Source organism: Halichondria panicea, unplaced genomic scaffold, assembly GCF_963675165.1.
Source record: "Halichondria panicea unplaced genomic scaffold, odHalPani1.1 SCAFFOLD_33, whole genome shotgun sequence".
Taxonomy (NCBI): domain Eukaryota; kingdom Metazoa; phylum Porifera; class Demospongiae; order Suberitida; family Halichondriidae; genus Halichondria; species Halichondria panicea.
Window position 1 is genome coordinate 850 of NW_026986618.1, and position 24,258 is coordinate 25,107.

General features: G+C 39.8%; 3 protein-coding genes across 3 annotated transcripts; 2 read left to right on the plus strand and 1 right to left on the minus strand.

Annotated features, from left to right (window-relative positions):
- Positions 1-225: 225 nt before the first annotated feature.
- Positions 226-2,460, minus strand: LOC135352030 (ADP-ribosyl cyclase/cyclic ADP-ribose hydrolase 2-like; the record flags this gene model as incomplete). The annotated part of the gene is given in 4 exon segments (XM_064551131.1): positions 226-451; positions 1,335-1,561; positions 1,940-2,145; positions 2,332-2,460. Coding segments are annotated over 3 exon segments (659 nt in total), but the record flags the coding sequence as incomplete, so codon positions are not given.
- Positions 2,461-8,486: 6,026 nt separating this feature from the next.
- LOC135352032 (uncharacterized) lies at positions 8,487-10,382 on the plus strand. The gene has a single exon (XM_064551132.1). The coding sequence runs from the start codon at positions 8,507-8,509 to the stop codon at positions 9,413-9,415; it is 909 nt and encodes a 302-aa protein (XP_064407202.1). The 5' UTR covers positions 8,487-8,506; the 3' UTR covers positions 9,416-10,382.
- Positions 10,383-15,463: 5,081 nt separating this feature from the next.
- Positions 15,464-19,831, plus strand: LOC135352028 (uncharacterized). Its single transcript, XM_064551129.1, has 12 exons — positions 15,464-15,730; positions 15,993-16,125; positions 16,175-16,336; positions 16,427-16,740; positions 16,804-16,876; positions 16,946-17,447; positions 17,501-17,636; positions 17,694-17,997; positions 18,090-18,933; positions 19,204-19,287; positions 19,377-19,497; positions 19,566-19,831. The coding sequence occupies exons 6-11, from the start codon at positions 17,267-17,269 to the stop codon at positions 19,424-19,426; spliced, it is 1,599 nt and encodes a 532-aa protein (XP_064407199.1). The 5' UTR covers positions 15,464-15,730; positions 15,993-16,125; positions 16,175-16,336; positions 16,427-16,740; positions 16,804-16,876; positions 16,946-17,266; the 3' UTR covers positions 19,427-19,497; positions 19,566-19,831.
- Positions 19,832-24,258: the final 4,427 nt, after the last annotated feature.

Sequence of the window (24,258 nt, forward strand, 5' to 3'; positions counted from 1 at the left end):
GCTTGCTTCTAAAGCATACTACTCTAAAAGTACATTATGTTTTTTTAAATACGTTTTATTATTAGCGCGGACTGTTAATTACAAATTCGCTAAAATTCGCTAAAATTATTACTAGTAACATTAAGGTACGTTGAGTTCGCTCTTGTCAATACTTTACTGAAATTCGTAGTTTTCACCTTGTTCAACTTTAAATAGTTTGAGCAGAGCGTTGCTTTACCTTTATTCCTCCTGTGAACTACAATGACGACAACACGAGTCACCACCGTTGCATTCAGATTGGGAATCTCATACTTCGCAAAAAAAGAGCTCTCAGAGAACGTTCCATTCACCTTCTCTCCATAGCCGAGGAAGAAGATGACTCCTTGTGCAGCTCTTGCAAACAAGACTGAAAATTGCTCGAAGAAATCGAAGGCAACACTGCACGGGCAGGACATGTTGTACTCTATACCATCTGTGGACCGAGTTGAAAAACGGCATAACAACATAATTATTATAATTATACGTACACACTGATTGTACCAATCAAATTTTATTTTCACAGTAATGTAGACAAACCATTTCTAAGTATGCCGCCACAATACTCAGAACTGGTTCACTGTATGCATTGCATGAATATCACTTACAATTGATCTTATAATTATTATTGTTCAACAGCTGTAGAATAACATACAGCCCTAGGCATGCACAGATTTCAATGCGTTTTCAAGCTTTTTCATTCGTTCGAAAAAGGAGCCATATTTGATGGTACTAAAACTCCAAAACGACGGCAGAATCATAGAAGCTGCTCTCTAACGAGATGGCTAGGCCTCAATAGGTCAATGGGCGTCAGTGCATGCATGCATAGTGTTTCTAGGAGGGTGCTGAGAGCGTGAATGTTGAAACGCCCGCGTACAGGAAGCCACACCCGCTTTCCCTGCGCATGACAATGTTTTTTAGATGTGGTTTCAATCATTAGATGTGCAAAAGCTCTAGCTTTCAATCTGTTACCCACCGTTAATAGATAGCTCCCAGATAAACAGTAAGTCAGCAAGGGACGTCGAATGCACAACGCTTAGACCATGCAAGGAAGCTCCTATATAGCATCGTAGGAGATGACATGTTTGACGGCTGGCATAGTCTCATTTTTTTTGCAGTATGCATCATGCATTGGACTGTTGCTAGGAGGTCCTTTTAAGTCAAATTAATGTATCACATTTAAGAGGAGGATATGCACTCGTATATGTTTCGCTACCGTGGTTACTCCAAGGTGTACTTAATCAAAAAGCTAGTTTTACATTCTTTGATTTCATGAATCACAGGTGTATTATTACACACAAATGAGTATTTTAACACACCTGTACTGTTGCCGCTGGTGGTCCCACACCACCTCACCACCTCACTGACTCTTCTCTCAATGTTATTAATGATCGCAGTGGAAGGTTCGTTAGCCGAGGACACGATGTTGGCACCAGAGGCGCACATGCAACTCAGCATCTCAACCAATTCTGGTGTTTGAGTCCAGAACAAGGAGGTATCGGAACTATTGGATGTTCCAAAATACTGAAAATAGGGAAAGTAGCTCCTGCATGTGTGTGGGTTTAGCCGAGAGATATAATTTTGATAGCCAGTAGGCTGGCATACACAATACTCTGACCTGGGATGGTATGATAATGCAGAGTACTACATGTAGTAACCAGACATTGTGAACACAGAGAGCCATTGTTACATATGTACAGGAATCGTGCGGCATGAGAATTTTCAGAGATTGTATGGCCTCACCATTAGACACTAATTATGATATAATGCTCAAGGGACTTCTTTTGAATGGGAGCTAAAAATAGCTGGTTTTGTTCATATAGCAATGCAACTATATGGACATGCCAATCGATGACCTTTGAACATTTTTTGAACTACATAATAATCAATAATTATAGATTGGAGTACCTTCCGTAACACTTACTGTGGAGTTACTTGGCTGGGGTCCATCCCAGCGAATGCATCAGTAAATCTCGTCCAAACAAATTCACAAGTAGTGTTTCTCAATAACAGCTTAATGCATTCTTCTCGGTATAAGATCTCCAGGTTTCGTGGGGTGGGTGAGCACTGCCCACCCTCCTGTCCGTTAACCATGGCCAACAGGCTCAGGATACCAAGCAATATCCACATCTGCAGGGAGGAGATCCAACTTAAAGCATGTATTAATTAATACATAATTATTAGAGCTGAAATTATTATTGATTGGCAAGCAGTTATAGATCCAGTCTCAGCTTATAATCTAGTTCTAGATAGTCTACAGAATGATGAAAAGTCTAAAGGACAACACAATAACTATTTTGTTTTTAGCTAGATTACCTTTTATCTTATGTTATAGAAGAACTTGACACAACAACTAACTGCTCATATATATCTACTGACCTAGAGTTTTGAAGTCAAAGCCCTACAAGCTTTGTAGGGAGTTCCCCACAATATTGTGCAGTAAACCATCATTTGTACTGGGGGATTTTTTGGCAGGAAGATACACCACAGATAGTACAATACACAATACAAAACAGGATCACTTCAGCTATACATGTAGCTATAGATTAGACACAGGCAAACAAGTCCATAGCAGCTATATTTGTATACATTATTCTGAGTTATTGCTTGCTTATGATGCAGCAATAAAACTGGTACCAGTAGTGAAGCCAAAAAAATGATTAAACTTGAAACGCCTTGTCCAGCTGATACACCTGCATACCAAAGACAGTGATTATAGCATTGGACATGTACACACAATTATTTGACAGCTTAGCTGAGAATGATATCCACTTTATAATGATTGTGTCACAAGATATATCGTATTACTTGATTAAACGTCTCCTTGAATAATAAACGCCCAGGGTAAAAGCTCTGTCTTTGTCAATAAACGCCCATCAGTGTTAAATATATATGGGGCGTGGCACTGTGGATGGAGCTGAAATAGCACATGGAACCCAGTTGCAAGCATAGAACAATAATACTTTTATTATGCATCGATGGCAGAGAGAGAGATACCGACACAGAGGGCACTCCTATGACTTAAATTTAAGATGAGAAATAGATTTAAGCTGAGACAGCAGCCCAAGAAGAGCACAATAAACTGCTGCTGTGCAAGAGTTTTGGAGTATATAGACATAACAATAAACGCCTTCCTGGATTAAACTACCTCCTCGTTTAAACGCCCCGCCCCCTCTAAAGACTTCGATCTGAAATAAACGCTTAATCAAGTAAATACGGTAACTATAACTGAGCTGGTACAAGTGCTTAATTGTACATTAACGAGCCCTAGCTGAGCAACCATAGCAGTGTTTGTATATTTAATGATCAATTGGTACTAACTTTCAACATACACCACCACGCCAGAGGAGGTGGGACGTGTGTCATCAGTCACATGGCAATGAAATGCCGGTGTGGCATACAATGTTTACGTTAGCTAGGCTCTTGACCTTTAACCTTTCCTTAGATTTCAGTGTAGCTATGGTGCCTGTGGTAGATCTACTGTTGTGCTCTCTAGCAAGCTCACATCGCATTCTAGTAATCTCGAATATTGTAAATTGTTATGGAAGATGGCAACCAACCTGAGTTAACCTCCCTAGACTGCTCTCCGTAGTAGCTTATGTACAGTTAGGTTTGATGGTGAATTTCAAGCTATTGAGCCGGTCCCACTGGGATCGCTGATTCACAATCCTTTCACTACATAATTATTATGATAGCTAAAATGTTAGAGAAAATTACCGTGGGATTGCTAGCTGTTTTGGATTAAGATTTTTTTTCAGAGGACAAACCTGGGACCTCTCTATAATAAGGATTGTAGATTATCTGTATCGTATGCCACGACTTACAGATCAATTAATTATAGGTTTGATTAAGCACTTTCATTACATTCCGTTCACGCCTATAAGTTTATTTATGCTGAGTCAGCTAGACAATATTATTGATCCTGCACAGAGGACTGGAGGTCTGACATGCGTGCATGAATCACTACAAGTTCAGTGCATTGATGTCATTGCGGTCACGTGATAACATCCAGGTCACAATGCACTGAACTTGTAGTGATTCGTGCACGTATGTCGGACCTCCTCTGGATCATGCATGTACCTCCTCTGAGTCGCATGCATGGCTTGCTCGCAATAATTTGTCACATAACTACAGTGGAACCCCTATAACGGACACCTTTGGGGAACAATTAATGTTTTGGCCTTTATATACAGAGTTGGCCTTTGTTGAGAGGTTGTTTTATACACAAACTGTTCATTTGGGACCTGGGTGCCTGGCTGTTATATAGCAGCTGGCCTTTATTCAGAGGTGGTAACAGAGGTTCTACTGTATTGTATGCATGTCAAAATCCTGAGATCTCTGTGCTCATTACCTGGAATCACTGATTGCATGGATAGATTTCTCAGAATCGATTTCCTGGAATTTGATTGCTGACAGTCAGCCCACTCCATTTCCTGGTAGCGGTATTATGCTTGTGAGGCTTCCCGCCCACAAGCTGGGATGTGGGTAGACCAGGAAATGAGTGAGGTGTTTTAGTACTTAATTGTGTGGAAGCTTACAGGTTAATTGGCTGCTTAAAGATCCTCACTTTTCTTGCACAAACCCTTGTCTAAATCTTTGCGGTTAAACGTGGATTGTTAATTATTGAAGCGCACGTGATGCGTGTCCTATCTCCTCTGCCACCACGCGTAACCTTGACTGCATGCACTAGCATTGATAAACCAGTTTAATTTTCTACACAATTGCAATTAAAGGGTGTGCACTACTCACCGACGTTGCAAGGATCTGTTCCATTATCCTGACGTCGTTGTCTCCCTGAGTTCAGTGGACAACTGACTTCTTTCTTAAAGCACGGATCATCTGATGGTTCTCTATCTGTTGGTTCTCTATCTGTAAAAAGGATGGATCGTAATATTGAACCGGGTTTTTGTAAAGCATTTAGTAATTGGTAATTAGTAATCGAATGATTATAGCCATGCAGTATAGTTTCTGTAGTGTATATAGTCTGCACTGTACACGGCTAAAGGTGAAAAGCGGTACTACTTACTACTATCATACACTTCCTGAATGCTACTGATGATGTTGGCAGTACAATTGGTCAGCTCTACCAAGCTAGAATCAGTGTTAACGAGATAACCGAAAATATCGTAACAGCTATATCCGGAATTCGTGCAACAAGTCTCTGTTGTAAAATGAGCAGTGAGCCTTGTCCGCACCTCTCGGAGACACCTGCACATAATCACCAGCAGATGTGATGGGTAGATGTGATACTGTGTGGTTACAATCCATTCCACACTTATCTTATCAGTATGAATATTAGCATTATACCTGCAATAATCAAGAAAATACACTGAACAAAAACAAACACATGCTCACAGCTAGTATTTCATGACAGGTTGAATAAAGCAAATACTATATTAACGTACCACCATCAGTCCGTGAGACATGCACCACCATGATGACTGCCTGATCTGTTCAAGGCAGGAAGGGATTTCATGCATCGCAAAGAAAGGATCCAAGGGGAAAGCTCCTTTCTCAGACTCTCCAAAGCCGAGATAAAAGATGGTGCCTGCTGCAGCTTCAGCAAATCTAACTGAGAACTCTTGGAAGAAAGCATAGGAAGTATTACACGGGCACATTCCAGTGTACTGTATGCCGTCTGAAATGGAGGAAGATGAACTTGAAGTAATTATTAATCGATCAGAGATGAATGTATAATGCAACTCAGCATCACTGACAACTCTATAGTTTGAGACCAGAACAGGAACGTGTCCATCTCAGCCATGTTGAAGTAGCGCTCATAGTTTCTATAGGAAAAATAGTATATTGAATTCACTGTATGTATAGCTATAGTAATCCATATGCAGGGGAGACTTTGCAACAGTTATAATGGGGACATTGTCTACAGAAATGTTTGTTCAAACAGACATGCACAAAAGGTACCGTTTAGCAATTTATTTTCGAGAAGCTAACATTAAATTTTGATGAATTAATCTAGAATTAACCTTGAATGTTAGTGCCTCAAAAAATTTAAACTTTCTACTGTACGTGTAGAGGTGTAATTATTTGAACCTCTACCTTAATGTTACTATTATAGACGGGTAGTAATTTTAGCATTTTCAGATTTTTTTCTGTTTTTAGGGTACTAATTTTGGCGGATTTGTAAAATTCATCACCACAATATATCTCAAAAGATGTACATGTACAAGCATGGGTTTTAAGGTTGAATGGAAAGTTTGGAGTCAGATACAGATGAAGAAAGGGCTAGCTTGCTTAGCATACTCTTAAAAGTACACAAAAGTACATTAAAAAAAAGAAAAAGAAAAAAAACAATAACATTTATTTTATTTTATGAGATTCATAATAACAGGAGTACATGAATAGGAGTAAGCAACTACTATACAGCCCATACAAACGTGTTGTTATCTCACTGTGTCATGCCACGTCATACTACATGTGTAAAACGCCCACATCTCAAGTGGCCTACAACCACAATCAAAACAGTGTGGTTAATTACATGCACTGTGCAAGCACACTTGGTAGAATAGGTCCAGGTGGCTAGCTCTTGCACAAAATAAAGAAAAGCAAAGAAACATGCACACAGCAAAGCAACTGTGATAGAAGTTGCCAAAAAGCTTGCTAAAATAATCTAGCATTGGTGAGAAAATTAACTGAAGAAGTAGAGAAGCTACCACAACTAGCTAGAGATGTACCCTGAGAGAAAATAGGTTTCTAATATAATCTCTAAGGAACAGGATGATGGCTTGGTGAAGCTTGCAGACCGCCTGTGCAATCAATACAAACAATTTTACATCAAGTGTAGAGGCAAAGATGCATACTTAAATTTTCAAATTCAGTGGTACGATTTCCTACGTTGCGTTGCATCTGGGGCAGAAATGAAGCTCTCAAAAGACTCACAAGTAATAGACTCAGACTATGAAGAAACTTCTACTTTTAATCTCTTGTTACTGCTGTGTCTAGTTGACGTTGTTTCCTCAGACACAATAGCAAGTTGTGTGTCTGAGGAAACAACGTCAACCATTGCAAGTAAGAGATGGAGCAACTTTAGCAGCTGTCACACCTCTAGTTTAGTTCTCTCTATACACGGTAACCCGGCACCACACACAATGCTAACTGCTTTGCATTGCATCAAACATGTTATTCAGCAAAGATTAGTCAATTTCATGGTGAACAGCCAATTCCGTCTTTTTCTAAGGTTAAGCATTCTCTAGATGATAATTATTAGCTGAGTAGATCTTATCTATGTTATTCTCTAAGTCTTGTATATAGTTTCAGCCTAGCCTGCACATGCACTTGCACTCTTGTTGACAATTTCTAAGTGAGCCTAGCATGCAGCCATACATGGTCATGTGTACACAAAGTAACCACAGTTTACACTACTACAAGTGTTTGTGCCGTAGTGAGATAATAACGAATTTATATGGTGTACATAGTAGTTGCTTACTCCTATTCATGTACTCCTGATAATAATAATAATAATTTTTAATTGAGTTTTATTATTAGCGCGTACTTAATTTAGCGTTAATTACAAATTCGCTAAAATTCGCTAAAATTAGTACCCGTTTACAATAGTAACAATAAGGTATACCGAATTATATCCTTGAAATTCCGCGAAATGTTTAGTTTGAGCAATCTGCTAAGTGCCAAATAGTAGCTCCTCAAAAATATAGTGCTATAATACGGTAATTGTATTAGAACAGTCGGTTAGTTGCTATAACAATGAGGAAGTAAACACGTACACTGTAGTTATACCACTAGGGTCTCAGTGCGGCAAGGCAACACCACATCCAATTAAGAACAGGGTTTGAAATCCTTGTGGGGTGGGGTCACAGTCTCCATTTGGTTGGTCGTTACCAGCGACAGCAGAAAAAGTAGAGCCAGTGCAATTATGTTCCTCATCTGCATGATAATTATATATACCTGTCCGCGGCATATAAACCAATGCATAGCATTAAATTTGGTACAGTACTCAGACAAATCTTAGTAGATAGGCTTGTGTTATGTAGACTCTATGATGTCTAGTTATTATCAGTTACATTACCTTATTTGTAGGAATATGGAAGGGAATCTGCTGTCACTTTATACCAATGCACTTAAACTTTGTACTATAATTTGTTCCATGATGTCATAAATTAATAATGCAATAAGTTGTTTACCTGCTCTTTTTAACAATCTACATGATCTATATATAGATCTACCTGTGGCTAGCTGGCTTTAATTAATTAGTAAAAATGACTACAGTGCAACCATTAAGTGTAAGTGAAGACACTGATTCAATAGAAGTTGGCAAACTAGTCTACCACACAGCTCTTTGGCAGATACTGATGAATCAGTTTCTAAGGAATCAATAGTTATACGAGAGAATCTAAAAAAGAACCGTGAAGCCATTCTAAGAAGCCTTGATCCATTGTATCCGCCGCTTTACAAACTGTTAGATCACTATGAACTTGCTGAAGAATTTACAAATGGTACTGAGAAGAACCGTAGAAAAATGGCCGAAAGACTTCTCAGCAAGATCGAGCAATCGGGTGATTATAGGCAGTTTTTGGACTGCCTTGAAGAAGATTATGATGATGAACACACGGGACACACATACATTGTTTCATTACTCAATGGAAAACAGTTCGGAAAGAAGGAGGTGGAAAAACACATTGAATCAGAGAAAATTATGAAGAGTACAACACAAAAAGGTGGATTTGTTATAGATCAATTAGATCCAAAAAGTTTGTTGCCGTATCTTAAAGTCTATAAACTGGTCACCAGTAACGAGGAGGAAGAGATGTTATTAGAAGGAAAAACTCGTAGGGATAAAGCGATGCGACTTCTCGCAATTCTCAAAACCAAAGGCCCCACCGCTCATCACGTTTTCCTGCACGATTGTTTAGCTGGAAAAGACGCAAATCATATTCACCTTTATACTTTGCTAACTGAATCTGACTCACCTTACACCAGAAAGAGAAAAACATTTGCCCACAGCTCAATTGCTCCCCCTACGAAGGCACAACGAGTAACAAGTGTTCAAAGTGCAATATCTGCTCCCCCTACAACTTTACTATGGTCACAACTCCGCCTTTTACAGCTGCCTAAAGGTATCACACAAGAATGCTACATAACAAAAATTTCAGGAATTCGACAAAATTTCTCGACTGCTATGAATTCGTTACAAGCTGAAATGAACTCACCAGATAATTCACGGGAAGCCAGAATCGCATTCTGCCTGGAAAAGTGCTTCTTTTACGTAAATAACATAAAGGAAACTGAGCGCATTGTTTCTCAGGCAAGGAAAATGAATCTTGCCGGTAGTAATAGTCAAGTTCTAGAAAGTCGATGTGAGCTAGTGCTGAGACGGTGCTACACCAAATGTAAAAAATATGACCAAGCCAAGAAATGTCTGAACTAGAGCACTAAAGTGCAAACCCTCGGCTGGTGACATGATTATAAAGAAACCAGAAGACTGATATAATGCAGTGCATATAGTGATGTTGTTATCATCATCATGCATGACTTGCACAGCAACTCAGGAGCAATAAAACTAAACCAGACTGGAGGCATGCTGAAACATTAATTTTGAGAACAGGTAGTAGTACTATAAATATATGCACTGTGGATTAGGATCACAGCAAAGAAGCATGGAGTCTCAGAGAAGTATGGCTCCAGGTCCTGCATGGATCCCAGTCAGCTAAAGCAAGCTTTCTGGTTTAGTGACCCTGTTCCAATATTGTTCCTGGTATATACAGCTTTCTACTTTAGTGACCCTGTTCCATTGTTTCTGGACCTGGTACAGGATCACTTCAGTTATAAGTAACGCATGTGCAAGTTCTGTTCAAGCTACATTTTGCTCGCTTTTATTAGACAACAAAGCTTTAACACCGAAAGCTGCCACTATTAGAAGTACTGGCTTGTTGTGTGGAGGCTACCCATGCTGTAAACGCAGTGCTAGAGCATCCAGGTAAGCAGACCCAGTCACAAGCTTCTTAGCTTTTGCTCGTTTTTATTTGACAACGAAGGTTTAACATGAAATTCTGCCACTATTAAAATTAATAACTTGTTGTATGAAGGCTATCCATGCTGTAAACGCAGTGTTGTGGCATCCAGTTGAGTAGATTCACCTGTCACAAACAAACAAACAAACAAACTAGAGCACTAAAGTGCAAACCCTCGGCTGGTGACATGATAATAAAGATAATGCAGTGCATGTAGCATGTATGACCAGCACAGCAACTCAATAGCTAAACACTGGAGGCATGGCATGCTGAAACATTGAGTGGTACATGTCACATGAGACATGCACTGTGGACTGGGATCACAGCAAACTTGCCACGTGGCCTGGAGTCTTAGGCTTAGAGAGTCCTGCCAGGCTGGAGTATATAGGATCCAGCAACCAGTCACATTTTAGCTTTTATTGTTCCTGGTACAGGATCACTTCAGCTGCAAATACGTAGTCAGCAGAGGTAGATAATTCTAGCTTTCTACTTAGTGACCCTGTTCCATTGTTCCTGGTACAGGATCACTTCAGCTGTAAGTAACCCATGTGGAAAAATCACAATGTAAATAGGGTATCTCGAATAAAGACCGCGTGTAGTTAGCAGCTGCCAACGGGCAAGTTTAGCTTTTGCTCGCTTTTATTCGACAAAGAAACTTTAACATCAAAATCTGCCACTATTTAAATCAAGATATTGTTGTGTGAAGGCTATCCATGCTGCAAACGCAGCGCTATGGCATCCAGGTGAGTGGAGATTCTCGTGACAAACAAACAAACAGACAAACTAGAGCACTAAAGTGCAAACCCTCGGCTGGTGACATGATTATAAAGAAACCAGAAGACTGATATAATGCAGTGCATATTATAGTGATGTTGTTATCATCATCATGCCATGACTTGCACAGCAACTCAGGACTAAACCAGACTCGACTGGAGGCATGCTGAAACATTTGAGAACAGGTAGTGGTACTTTAGATAATATGCACTGTGGATTAGGATCACAGTAAAGAAGCCTGGAGTCTCAGAGAAGTATGGCTCCAGGTTCTGCTTGGAGTAGGATCCCAGTCAGCAGCAGGAGCTATAATTCAAGCTTTTACTTTAGTGACCCTGTTCCATTGTTTCTGGTATATACAGCTTTCTACTTTAGTGACCCTGTTCCATCGTTTTCTTGGTACAGGATCACTTCAGTTATGAGTAACGCATGTGCAGGTTCTGTTCAAGCTACATTTTGCTAGCTTTTATTAGACAAAGGAGCTTTAACACCGAAAGCTGTCACTATCAAAAGTACTAACTTGTTGTGTGGAGGCTACTCATGCTGTAAACGCAGTGCTAGAGCATCCAGGTAAGCAGACCTAGTCACAAGCTTATTCAAGCTTCTTAGCTTTTGCTCGACAAAGAAGCTTTAACAGCAAAATCTGCCACTATTTAAATCAAGATATTGTTGTGTGAAGGCTATCCATGCTGTAAACGCAGTGATGTGGCATCCAGGTGAGTAGATATACCTGTGACAAACAAACAAACAAACAAACTAGAGCACTAAAGTGCAAACCCTCGGCTGGTGACATGATAATAAAGAAACCAGAAGAGTGATAATGCAGTGCATGTAGCATGTATGACTAGCACAGCAACTCAAGAGCAATAAAACGAAACCAGACTGTAGGGATGCTGAAACATTGAGTATGTCACATGAGACATGCACTGTGGACTGGGATCACAGCAAAGAAGCCTGGAGTCTTAGACTAAGAGAAGTATGGCTCCTTCCAGGCTAGAGTATAGGATCCAGAGTCAGTCAACAACAACTAGTCACAATTCTACTTTCTTGGCCCTTATTCATGTTACGGGATCACTTCAGCTGCAAATACCTAGTCAGCAGAGGTAGTAATTCTAGCTTTCTACTTTAGTGACCCTGTTCCATTGTTTCTGGTACAGGATCACGTCAGCTGTAAGTAACCCATGTGGAAAAATCACACTGTAACGTAGGGTATCTCGAATAAAGGCCGCGTGTAGTTAGCAGCTGCCAACGGGCAAGTTTAGCTTTTGCTCGCTTTTATTCGACAAAGAAACTTTAACATCAAAATCTGCCACTATTTAAATCAAGATATTGTTGTGTGAAGGCTATCTATGCTGCAAACGCAGCGCTATGGCATCCAGGTGAGTAGAAAACCCCATCACAAACAAACAAACAAACAAACAAACCAACAGACTACTATACCCGCTGGCCGCGGCACGGCCTCGGGTAACAAACAGACCAACATACTACTATACCCGTGGCCGCCCACGCGCGCCTCGGGTAACAAACCAAACGACTACTATAACCCGTGGCCGCCCACGCGCCTCGGGTTAACAAACAAACAGACCAACAGACTACTATACCCGTGGCCGCCCACGCGCGCCTCGGGTAATAATGCTCATACAACTTCATCTACCTTTGAACCAGGAGAAGACGCAATATTGGCCAACTACTTCATAGCATGCAGTCTCAGTACTGATCAGAGGGACATGATCACTACGTTCCTACAAAAAGTTATTTGTTTATCAGAGCAAGAAAACTATGGGATGGATATCGCTCAGTATTGCAAAATTCGTCTAGCTCAAATGTACATTGGAGTATCGCCGGATAATCCAGATTCTTACAAAGGTGACATCTCACAAGATGATTTAAAACGTTGCAACAACTTGTTGGAACACATAGAAGCGAAGCACAAAGACATGCAGCCTGCAGCAAAGTGCCTTTATTTGATTGCCTACTCTGATGTGTATCGGCTAGCTGGAAAATTTGATGAAGCAAGAGAATATACAAAACAAGCAGAAAAGACCGCTATGTCGAAGTATCATATTTCGTTAGTAGAAAAACGGCAATTTCTTTTGCAGTAGAACTATAGTTGATTATCGAATGTTCTTTTTTTCGTTTTATCAGTTTGGTCTGTTCAGTTCATGTTTTTTGTATATACCGTACGGGTGGAAAATTTCGTGCAATTCTCTTATTTGTAAAATTTCGCGGGTAGTAAATTTTGTGGAGTAGGGTGTGGCACTATCTCGCATGCGCATACGAAGCCTTCCAAGGGTTTAATTTTCGTGTTCTGCGAGGTATTACACTTTCCAGAATGTGGCAATGGACTCTGATAAATGGACCAATGGATAGATTACGTCATAGAGGCTTGAGAGCTTGCATGGTGGGTGGGGCTCACACAACAAGCTGATACCACACACAGCTAGCTAGAGATATATAGACTAGATATATAGACTAGTTATATCATAGATAATAGAGCACAGAAATATGGTTATATAAAGTACCCCCTGCAGCATGTACTATGTCTTGAAGCAAAAGGATATGGAAAGCTGCATGCACATTTTAATTTTTAATGCATGTCTGGTTTTACCGGGTTGCCCTACAGTTTGCCAGTTTCTTTATCCGTTTCATTGCAAACTTCTGTTCACAGGATCTACAGCAAACAGTGTTGCATGTTACACTTGCTTGATTGCTCCAGGCATCATTAAAACCTGCTGGTTGGTCCATTAAGGGGCCTATTAAAATTAGGTGCATGGACCAACTGCCTGGACGACTGGTAAAAGAATTCACCCAGCTTGCATAAAGTGTTCTAGGTGGGCAGCTCATTTCAAAGCTTGCAGGGGTTCGTTGACATCAGGAAAACCTGCTTGTTGGTCCATAAGAGGCTGTTTCTGGAAACTAGGTGGACCAACGACCTGGACGGCAAGTAAGAAAATAGTCGCGCAGCTTGAATAATGTGTTCCAGGCTGGTGTCACAGCTCATTTTTCAAAGTTTAGTGTCTCCATTGGCATCAATTAAAAGAAAACTTGCTTGTTGGTCCATAAGGTTTCCTTTTTCTGGAAATTAGGTGGACCAACGGCCTGGACGACAAGTAAGAAAATAGTTCACGCAGCTTGAATGCATTATTTAATGTGTTCCATGTTGGTATCAGATTGGTGTCAGCTCGTTTCAAAGCTTAGTATCTCCGTTGGCATCAAAACCTGCTTGTTGGTCCATAAGGTTTCCTATTTCTGGAAACTAGGTGGACCAACGACCTGAACGACAAGTGAGAAAATAGTTCGCGCAGCTTGAATGCATAATTTAATGTGTTTGAGCTCATTTCAAAGCTTTGTGTCTCCTTTGGCATCATTAAACTGGAAAACCTGCTCGTTGGTCCATAAGGTTACCTGTTTATGGAAACTGGATGGACCAACGTCCTTGGACGACAAGCAAGAAATAGTTCACGCAGCTTGATTTCATGTATACTCATTTCAATGTTTGGTGGCTCCTTTAGCATTGAAAACCTGCTTGTTGATCTATTAAAGTTTCCAGTTTCTAGAAATTGGGTAGACCAACAGACAACAGGGGTAAGAAAAGAGTTTTTATGCAGCTTGCATTTATTGTGTTGGTTTCAACTTTCCAAGTTTGGTGGCTCCATTGGCATCAATTAAACGAGATAACTGCATGGGGCCCCATCGTATAAGTATATCATAAAAATTATTCCTGGAAATTCGATGGACCAATCCATGCAGGTAAGAAAATAATTATGTTTCTCCAGTTGTTGACTACTATTACATACAGTGCATGCTGCCTCAGTGTGGGACCTGACATCCTGTGGTTAGACATCACATCTTTTGAATATGTGTGTGTGGGTGTTGTTGCATAAACTTTGCTATTTGATGTGGTTGATTTAAACCTGGCTGCGGTGCCGATTATGACATCTAATCTTTCTGTTAATTCTATAGATCTAGACTTAGGCTGTATAATGACTGATTCTAATGAAGAGCAGGCTGCCACATGCAGGCAATGAACAAGATGACTTTGAATTCTCGGTGAGCAACAGTGATACTGAGCCTCAGTCTAGATCTATATATAAAAAATAGTGATACCATGCACAAGTGAATTATGCACCGATCCATGTCAGTCCCCACTGCCCTCCCCCTGTAGGACATAGTCGGGTTTTGGTAACCCTGAGGTGCGGGATATAGGGTGAGAATTTGAGTTCCTTAGTATACAAACTTACAACAGCAATATCCATGGAGAGAAGTGTATAGCACATGCATGCGTGTATAGTCAAATCCCGAGGTTATGAAGTGGGGGTATATGGGAGGGAAAGAGGCAATTTGATTTCACCCAGGCTCCCAGGATATTGATCATGCAAATCCACACTAAACCCCGACATACGTACACGGGGCGTAGTGGGGCTGAAATTGATACTTCTCCTATCTATATAATTATATTGCTATTTTTGGGTGAACAATAAATATAATTATCCCGGACCTCTATAACATCCATCAATCATATCGTCATCATTATAGAAGGCCCATGATCCTGAATCGGTTTTCTTAATCTAGCAACATTGACCATGACGATATTTGCCGTGCATGGGTATATTATATATACCCATGTATATCTATATATATATATTATATTGTATCCAATGACATGTATATGAGTAATCAGTATAATTGGTTGGGTATCACTGCATGGGTGATTCCTATTCATTCATGCAACATCTGCAACACTGATGTAGTGAGTCACTATAATAATGTATAGCTATCATTGTGCATGTGCTATGTACAAATGCACTAGCTCGTGGCAATAAAACACGTCATCAATTATAGAAGGCCTATTATATGATCCAGTTATAAGCCACTCATGGAAACAGATTCGAGAGGCTAACGAAGATAAATATTTATTTTGCTCAAACAAGTTAAAGAAGAAGAGGAAACACTACCCTATAGTAAGAGTATTAAAGCATAATTAGTATAAATCTATATGGGTATGAATGCGGGGTATTCGATATTGATGTACAAGCCTGATTGCTATTGCGAAATGCATGCGCATGCTCTTTCTTTGCGTTTATTTCGATTGCGAATTATGCATTCACAGTTTGCAATAGAAAGAACTATCCTCCAATATACGGTACCATCCACAACCTATTGCTAAGTGATCACGAAGAAGTAAATTAATCCCAAGTGTGTATTACATCGTTCAATTTGTAGGTCAGATCAAGAAAATGCACCGAGTTGTTCAGGGAAATGGAATCGTGTCAACTCAATTCAGGAGTGACCAAGAGGGCCATATAATGAGCCTTTTGATGATGTGACACTAAGTCAAGCCAGATACAAAGTACAGGTAATCGTACAAACTCAAACATTAGATCTCTACAATCATGCCATTGCAGGATAATGTTTCAAAGTCAGAAACAAAGCTGTCTGGAATTCCAGTGCCATTGCTGTCTGCATATCTCATCAGTGTACATGAACAGCGTGCTTTCAACTCATTGGACAACTCTCTCCGGTCGTTTGTTATACAGGGAATCAATAGAATCGATTCCTCTTTGAATGTAAGTATATTATCTTTTTCGTGCGTATAATTGCATGCATATAATATTATAAAAATTATAGAGAGATGAAGTATAATTATATTCATGTAGGTTGGTCTGTTGATCTCCTTAATGACGCAAATTTGCGTCAACCGCGGCTAATCGGTTAACTTCACTGAGCATGGAGTTTCTTTTCGTCTCACGCTGTGGGTTGCACTTCAGTGATGGTATACAGTGGGTATACTGGTGCAGTTGTGATAGTGCACGTGGCCACTTACTAAATAGCTGCTCCACTTCGGTTGATTCCACATATGATGCATTCACAAGCATTGTTGGCTCTGAATGTATCCACATCGAACCAACTAGACTGATTATCCAAGAGACTGACAATATTCACAACATTACATCAGCTCAAGAATTATCAGGTACATGTCTTCTAAAAGTGCATGCACAGCTAATATTTATGATTTATCCTCATACCCATTCAGATCATTCGTATATACTTTGAATATCGAACCTCACAAGGAGGACACCTCCTACAGTATAAATGTTGGCACAGAGGTAAGTTGGACACTATTGTGCATGCATGTACATCTCCAATCACAACTATATAATTATAATGATTTACAGGTTGTATGCTCTATTGGGCAGGCGGTGGCAGGCGGTATGTACAAGAGCTGATATAGTGGCCATGGTGTTGTACAAGTTCGTATTGATGATAAACAATTAAGGAGTCTGTACTGTTATACATGCAAGTAAAATAAACAGCACAGTTCACATGTGGACATTGTCGAGAAAGCATTGAATAGCCCGGATGAGGGTAAACATGACTGCCTCAATAAAATTGCAAAAGATCTGTCTAGTGTGCAGCAGAATAGACAAGTGCATGTGCATCAGTATCGGTCCCTTAATTTCATCAAGCAGTATATACCGTTCAATTTATCAAGTGAAATGTCTCAACAACTGGCATGTACTGTAGCTGATCGCTTCAACATTGTAAACAACACTTCTATTTTGGGCTCAGTCGACACATATTGTAAAGTGTGCAGTACGCTTACACGAGATGAAGAAGACAAGCAGGAATCTGTACGGAGCAAAATTATACTGCTCAATACAGTTATCAATGCGAATGGTAGGTGGCTTTAGAAGTATAAATCCATAACAATTATTATATTGACCAAACAGTGCATGTTAGGTATTGCTCAGGATGTAAGAAACGTAAAGAATTTGATGGCCAACTAGTAGGATTAGTGACTATGGGCAAGTTCCTGGTATCCTATGAAGTTCTGCGAGGTTTTATGCATCAATTCCTTTTGGGAAGGTAATTAATGTTGCATGTGTGTGCACTTTGACTATTAACGATACATTTCCTCTTCAGAACAACTATATATACCCAGTATTGTGTGTTGGTTAAAAACCATGAAGATGCAGGATTCGGCGATCAGTTTAATAAGTATATGTTTACATACAATCACTATCAGTTGTCGTGGTATGCCTTTCTTGACCTGTTAGACATTGATTATCAAGTAGGATTTCAGTGCACTGCGTGTGGAGATTGTCCACCCATTGTTGTCATGGATGCTACTTGTTTAGCATTCAGAAAAGACCTTATGCCCTGGAAGTCCCAACTCAACAGTTCTGGAGTTCATAAAACCTCATCCCCTATCAGCTGTACTGGAAGATAAGTGCAAATTTTCCCATGTCATCAACCACTGTATATAATGATTATATATATAATGATAGTCCTCCCTGAGCTAAGACAAAATAAATACCTTGCCAAGCATGCATGCACAGATTTATTCAAAACTTGAATCCATTTGTAGAAGGTGCCTCTCATCATAGTAATCATATACAGTGTGGCGAAAGCTGTTTTATTTATTCAGCAATTATTGTTGTGATAAGTTTAGGATCATGCGGACAGCTGAAAAGTTACTGTATTTATTTTCTTTCAACACTAGTTTCCATGATCGGATATACATCAACAACAAGACAACACGCACGCATGCAGCTGAAGATGTTTACTACAAAGAAGTGTATAAGCCAGCATGAATTCACTTCTCTTCTAGAATTACTACATTTGCACGCACCAAGTTTGGTCAAACTTATCACCACAATAGCTAAAGAAGTCAACAAGGCTGATACAGCTGTCTCCTGTTGCAAGCACTGGATTAATTTACTGCAAGCTCTCAGTTCAGCATCACCTGTGTGTGCTTTGGTACCACCTACAGAAGAAGTGCACAAAATGCTAAAGGAAATGGAGTCTTCTGGCTCCTTGAAGTCAAATGCAAAAAAGATGGCCTTTCTACAAAAGGAAGCTCCAGTACTGTTCACTTTAATTGAATGTCTTCCTTCTTACCCCACTGAAGCATTGCAGCCTATACTAAAAAGGCTTGTGGAATTATCATTAGCCCCATTTACGCAAGACTTCACAGAGTCTAGTACTGGTGACCACACTGACATTAATGATGATGATATGATATCGTACTTTCCAAAGCTTCCTTCACTAAGAAAACGAAAGATTTATAAGGCTGACAGTTCTAAATCCTCTGTATGTACAAAAAAAAGCTCAAGACATCCATCACTGCTACCGGGGATATTTACTCTGTATTGTCAGCATGGTAATGCTGCATGCATGATAATTATAATTATTACGCCTCTACCGTATTACTAGAATATTTTGCAGGTGAAAAACCTTTGCGAATGAGCCAAATCAGCAGAAAATTTGACCCTTTGCGATCTAACTATTGTGTTCTGGCAAGTATTTACTAGTAATAATTTAGGTTTTGCGGATTTTATTGATCAACCCTCGCAAAATTCGCAAATGTTTGATGCTCGCAAAACATTCTAGTAATAATTATGGTACATTAATTTGCATCAATATTGTATAGGAATTTGCTATGGATTCCAACTGATGGAAGTTCAGGAATCCCCCAACATTCCTTTCACTATCTTATATGAACGATTCTCATCAGGTATAAATGCTATATATATCGGGATGATTATTTTTGAACTCTTCCGGCATGCAATTGCATAATATAATTATATGCCCTTGTATCTGCAGCACCTGAAGTCATCATATACGACAATAGTTGCAACCTGCACCAATACTAGAGAGCCCCCCTTTTTCAGGCACAGTCGGTTTCTAGGTCTAGTAGATCGTTTCCATTGGCCAAATCATTCAGGTATATAATAATTGTATGTTAAGTATAATTATATGATTTTAATTACCATGCACTTATATATCATACAGGATGCAGTGTTGCTTACAAAATGAGCACCTATAGACAATAATGATGCCTTGAACAGCCAGATGGTAGAGCAAAGCAATTCATGCTTGAAGAGAATCAAATCGTCACTGTCGTATATGAATAAAAGAAATTTCCTCACACATTGTGGATTTTATTTATGGTATCACAATCAGAAAAAACTATAAGTATAATGTACTCACATGCATGATGGTCTTGTCATGCACTTTTTGTTTTTACAACCATGAATTTAAAATTGTGGCGTCACTTGTTCTGACTTATCATGCATGCGTTACAATAAGGGGTGACTGAAGAAATTACACACAACACAATCATATTATATGCATGGGGGAATAACAGATGAGAAACTATATGAGGGAAACTAGTAACTATATTATTGCACATAATTATATACAATAAAAAATAAACATTCTGATCTATACTACAAGCTATACAATTAATGTTAAGTAAAAATAGCAGTTAAGGCTTCGATTTTGCTGTCTTCTTAACAGATACACTGGCATCATCATCAGTCTATTGCATAGTAGACAATGTCGGTATAGTTTATATACCAGCATGCATTGAAGCATGCTCATATACACATTATACAAGTACATAGCAATCAACGTTTGTGAATGCATGAACACAATCATGAGTGCGTGTCAGTGTGGTGTACTCACCTGCAGATCTGTATTAGCAACCCTTTTACTCCTTCTGACGCCGTGAGATGTCTTTTGGCTGCAGTATATAGGTACACATGCATGAGGGAGTAGCCAAAATCATTTTTTTTACCTTTGTTGAGTGGAGTAGCATGATAACAGGATCAATCCACGTAATTCAGCAGTGTTTACAGACTTTTGCAGGTGCTTTGATGCAGGTAGTCCAGAAAACTGATCAATTGTGTTAGTGTAAATACTCACGAATGCTTTTACATATACCATCACGTACCTTGACCATTGTCATAATAATTATTTTGTATCACATGAATGCCACATTCAACTCCATCCTGAGCGGCCACCTAATACAATAAACATTCATGAAATAAAATCCATCACGAAACAATTAAGGAGTGCGTGGAGTATCCAAGAAGACAAAAAAAATTGCATTTGGGGCAACTAAGCAAGTCAATGATTTAACTTTTATGATTACCCCATGCATGTGCACTCTATAAATTATTATAAATTATATACCTTCACACACTGTATATCCATCTTTGCAGGTGATCGAATGCACATGCTTAAGAATTGATTAATGTCTTGTGCATGCATGTTGCCTGCTCAGTAAAAGGTGAGAGAATTGGCGACTGGGAGTCAAGAACATAGACACTACAGAAAAGGAAAATTGTACTCACATTAGTAATAACCTTTTTGACAGACCAACAAAACATGTAATCCTATCACACAATATAATGCATCCATGAGGAGCTCACATGCATGTATGGGTACTGGTCGAATTAGACTCCAGAAACTCAATCACATGCATAATAACGTACGTTTTCTTTGGGAGATTGACAGCAACAAGAATCCCGTGCCAGCCTCTATATGATGTATACGTTGGAACAATGAAATTCTCATAAACACAATATGAAAGTGAATTCAGTGTGACAACTTATACCTTACTCTACACGGAAACAGAATCCTTAATGTCATTGTAGATTTCAGCATACAGAGTCGCAGTGAGGCTTTCATTCAGTCTGATGTATAATAGAGTCTGTAGATGCAGCTGTATGGTGAGTTTTTACGACAGTAGTCTGACAAATTGTGTAAACAAAATTAATAATTATAGACTTGAATTAGTCGATATCATTGTGATCATCACAGCTGTAAAAGTGTACATACCAGACTGTCGTGTGTTACTTATTACCTTACCTGTCGTATAGGCTGTTGTCTATCCAATTTCCGGCTGGATATGATATTCTGATAGACCATGCAGGGAACAGGTTTTCGAGTTTCCAACAAAGCCACCATGCATGCAGCATTTGAAATGAGCTGATACCCACCTATAAAAGAATGAATGCAAGCTAAGCTGCATGAACTATTTTCTTACCTGTCAGTGTCGTCCAGGCCGTTGGTCCACCCAGTTTCCAAAACAGAAAAGGTTATGGGCCAACGTCCAGGTTTATTAGTATAACTGCATGATGCCAACGGAGAGCCACCAAGCTCTGACAACCAACTATGCAGGAACACATTAAAAGAATGCTCAAGCTGCGTGAACTATTTTCTTACTTGTCGTCCAGGCCGTTGGTCCACCTAGTTTCCTTAATTGATGCAAACAAGAGACACTAAGCTTTGAAATGAGCTGACACCAACCTGGAACACATTGCATTCAAGCTGCGTGAACTATTTCTTACTTGTCGTCCAGGCCGTTGGTCCACCTAGTTTCCAGAAGCAGGACATCTTATGGACCAACGAGCAGGTTTTCTAGTTTAAAGATGCCAATGGAGACACCATGCAAGCTTTGAAGCTCACACCAACCTGGAACACATTAAAAGAAAGTGCGTGAACTATTTTCTTACTTGTCGTTCAGGCCATTAATTGTCCACCCAGTTTCCAGAAACATGAAACCTTATATGGACCAACGAGCAGGTTTTCCAGTTTAATGATGCCAACGGAGACACCATGCAAGCTTGCTCACACCAAACTGGAGAACACACTAAAAAGAATACATTCTAAGTGTGCGAACTATTTTTTTACTTGTCGTCCAGGCCGTTGGTCCATCCAGTTTCCAGAAACAGGAAACCTCATAGACCAACAAGCAGGATTTCCAGTTTATAATGATGCAACGGAGACACCAAGCTTTGAAATGAGCTCATAATCACACCAAACTGGAGAACATATTAAAAGAATACATTCAAAGTGCGCGAACTATTGTTTTACTTGTCGTCCAGGCCGTTGGTCTATCCAGTTTCCAGAAACAGGAAACCTCATAGACCAACAAGCAGGATTTCCAGTTTATAATGATGCCAACGGAGACACCAAGCTTTGAAATGAGCTCATAATCACACCAAACTGGAGAACACATTAAAAGAATACATTCAAAGTGCGCGAACTATTTTTTTACTTGTCGTCCAGGCCGTTGGTCCATCCAGTTTCCAGAAACAGGAAACCTCATAGACCAACAAGCAGGATTTCCAGTTTATAATGATGCCAACGGAGACACCAAGCTTTGAAATGAGCTCATAATCACACCAAACTGGGGAACACAGAATGCATTCAAAGTGCATGCATTCAAAGTGCGTGAACTATTTTTTTACTTGTCGTCCAGGCCGTTGGTCCACCTAGTTTCCAGAAACGGCCTCCTGTATGGACTAACGAGCAGGTTTTCCTGATGCCAACGAAGACACCAAGCTTTTAAATGAGCTCGGATACGGCTATAAAAAAGAATGCATGCAAAGTACAATGTATTTTCTTGCTTGTTATCCAGCCCGTTGGTCCACCCACTGAAATAGGAACTTTAATGGACCAACGAATGCATTTTCAGGTTTACCTGATACCAACGGAGCCATACCGAGAATGTTTAAACACTTGTACTTTGTGTAGGGAGTGAAAGGACGACACCAAGGAGACCTGGACCAGCTGTTCCATACCTTTCTTAAATTGTTGCTTCAATTATAGATATATAGTAGAGGAATCGACAGACATGTTTCGAGAGACTACTCCCTTACTTCTTCTACTATCTATGCTTCAATCAACAGTAGATCTAGTCTACATGCTGCAGTGGATACTTGAGCGTCTAGCACTGTACTGTGTACGTGTGCATACTGCATGGGGCTTGTGTGTGTGAGCCCCACCCACCTGCAGGCTCTCAGCCTCCTCATGACGTAATCTACCGTTGGTCCATTCATCAGAGTCCATTGCCACAATCTGGAAAGTGTAATAACTCGTTCTGCAGCCACCCTAGCCTCGATCCCAGGCCGCACTTCCCACAAAGGCTGGTGAAGGAGGCTACAGCCACCCACGAAAAACGCGAAATTAAAAACACCTCGAAATTTTTACTGGTACGGTATGCGTGCATGCAATGCGTTTCTTTCACCTTTTTTGGAGAGACACTATAAGAACTATCTTCTATTTTTTTGCATGCAGTAGAATGGAATGTAGTATATAAATGGGACCAAGCCAACAACTAAGTTCATCTGAAAAAACTTGAAAATTGAGTATAATGAAAGCACTCACGGGTGCTTACGGGTGCTGATGCCTCGGTGGAGGTGTCAAAGTGTTCTATGGTGGCCACCAATCCACTGTGTAAGTTATTATTGTAATTGCTTTTTTCAGTAATTATAGTTTTTGAGTTAGTTGTATCAAAGTGAGGTAGCTTATAGGTAGCTTCATTCCAGTACATGTATACCCATGCACTAGAATAATTAAAGCTACCTAAGCTATAATTATAACACGTCAATACATGTATACATTCGAATTTATGTCAGTAAACCTTGAGGACGAGGGCGAAGCCCGAGGCCAAGATGGTTTGCAATTCGAAGTATATAATTATAATTATGACGGCTGAATGATTTATTACCATTGTCATGATCAGGGTCCGCCTATCAAGAGTGTTGTCAATGAATGATATCTTGTATTGATTACCCTACCCCGTATATTTATCATTCCCCCCAAAAGTTCAAAATGCTTTTGCCTATAAAGCTAAGGCCTTAAATGATCACACAGCACAGAACTCTGACGTCGAACATTTCTTCCCTAAGTA

Coding starts and splice junctions, on each gene's coding strand:
- LOC135352032 (XM_064551132.1), top strand. CDS start 8,507: ATGGCCGAAAGACTTCTCAGCAAGATCGAGCAATCGGGTGATTATAGG.
- LOC135352028 (XM_064551129.1), top strand. CDS start 17,267: ATGTCTCAACAACTGGCATGTACTGTAGCTGATCGCTTCAACATTGTA. Junction 17,448..17,500: donor TACAGTTATCAATGCGAATG/GTAGGTGGCTTT, acceptor TTGACCAAACAG/TGCATGTTAGGTATTGCTCA. Junction 18,934..19,203: donor TACTCTGTATTGTCAGCATG/GTAATGCTGCAT, acceptor AATATTGTATAG/GAATTTGCTATGGATTCCAA.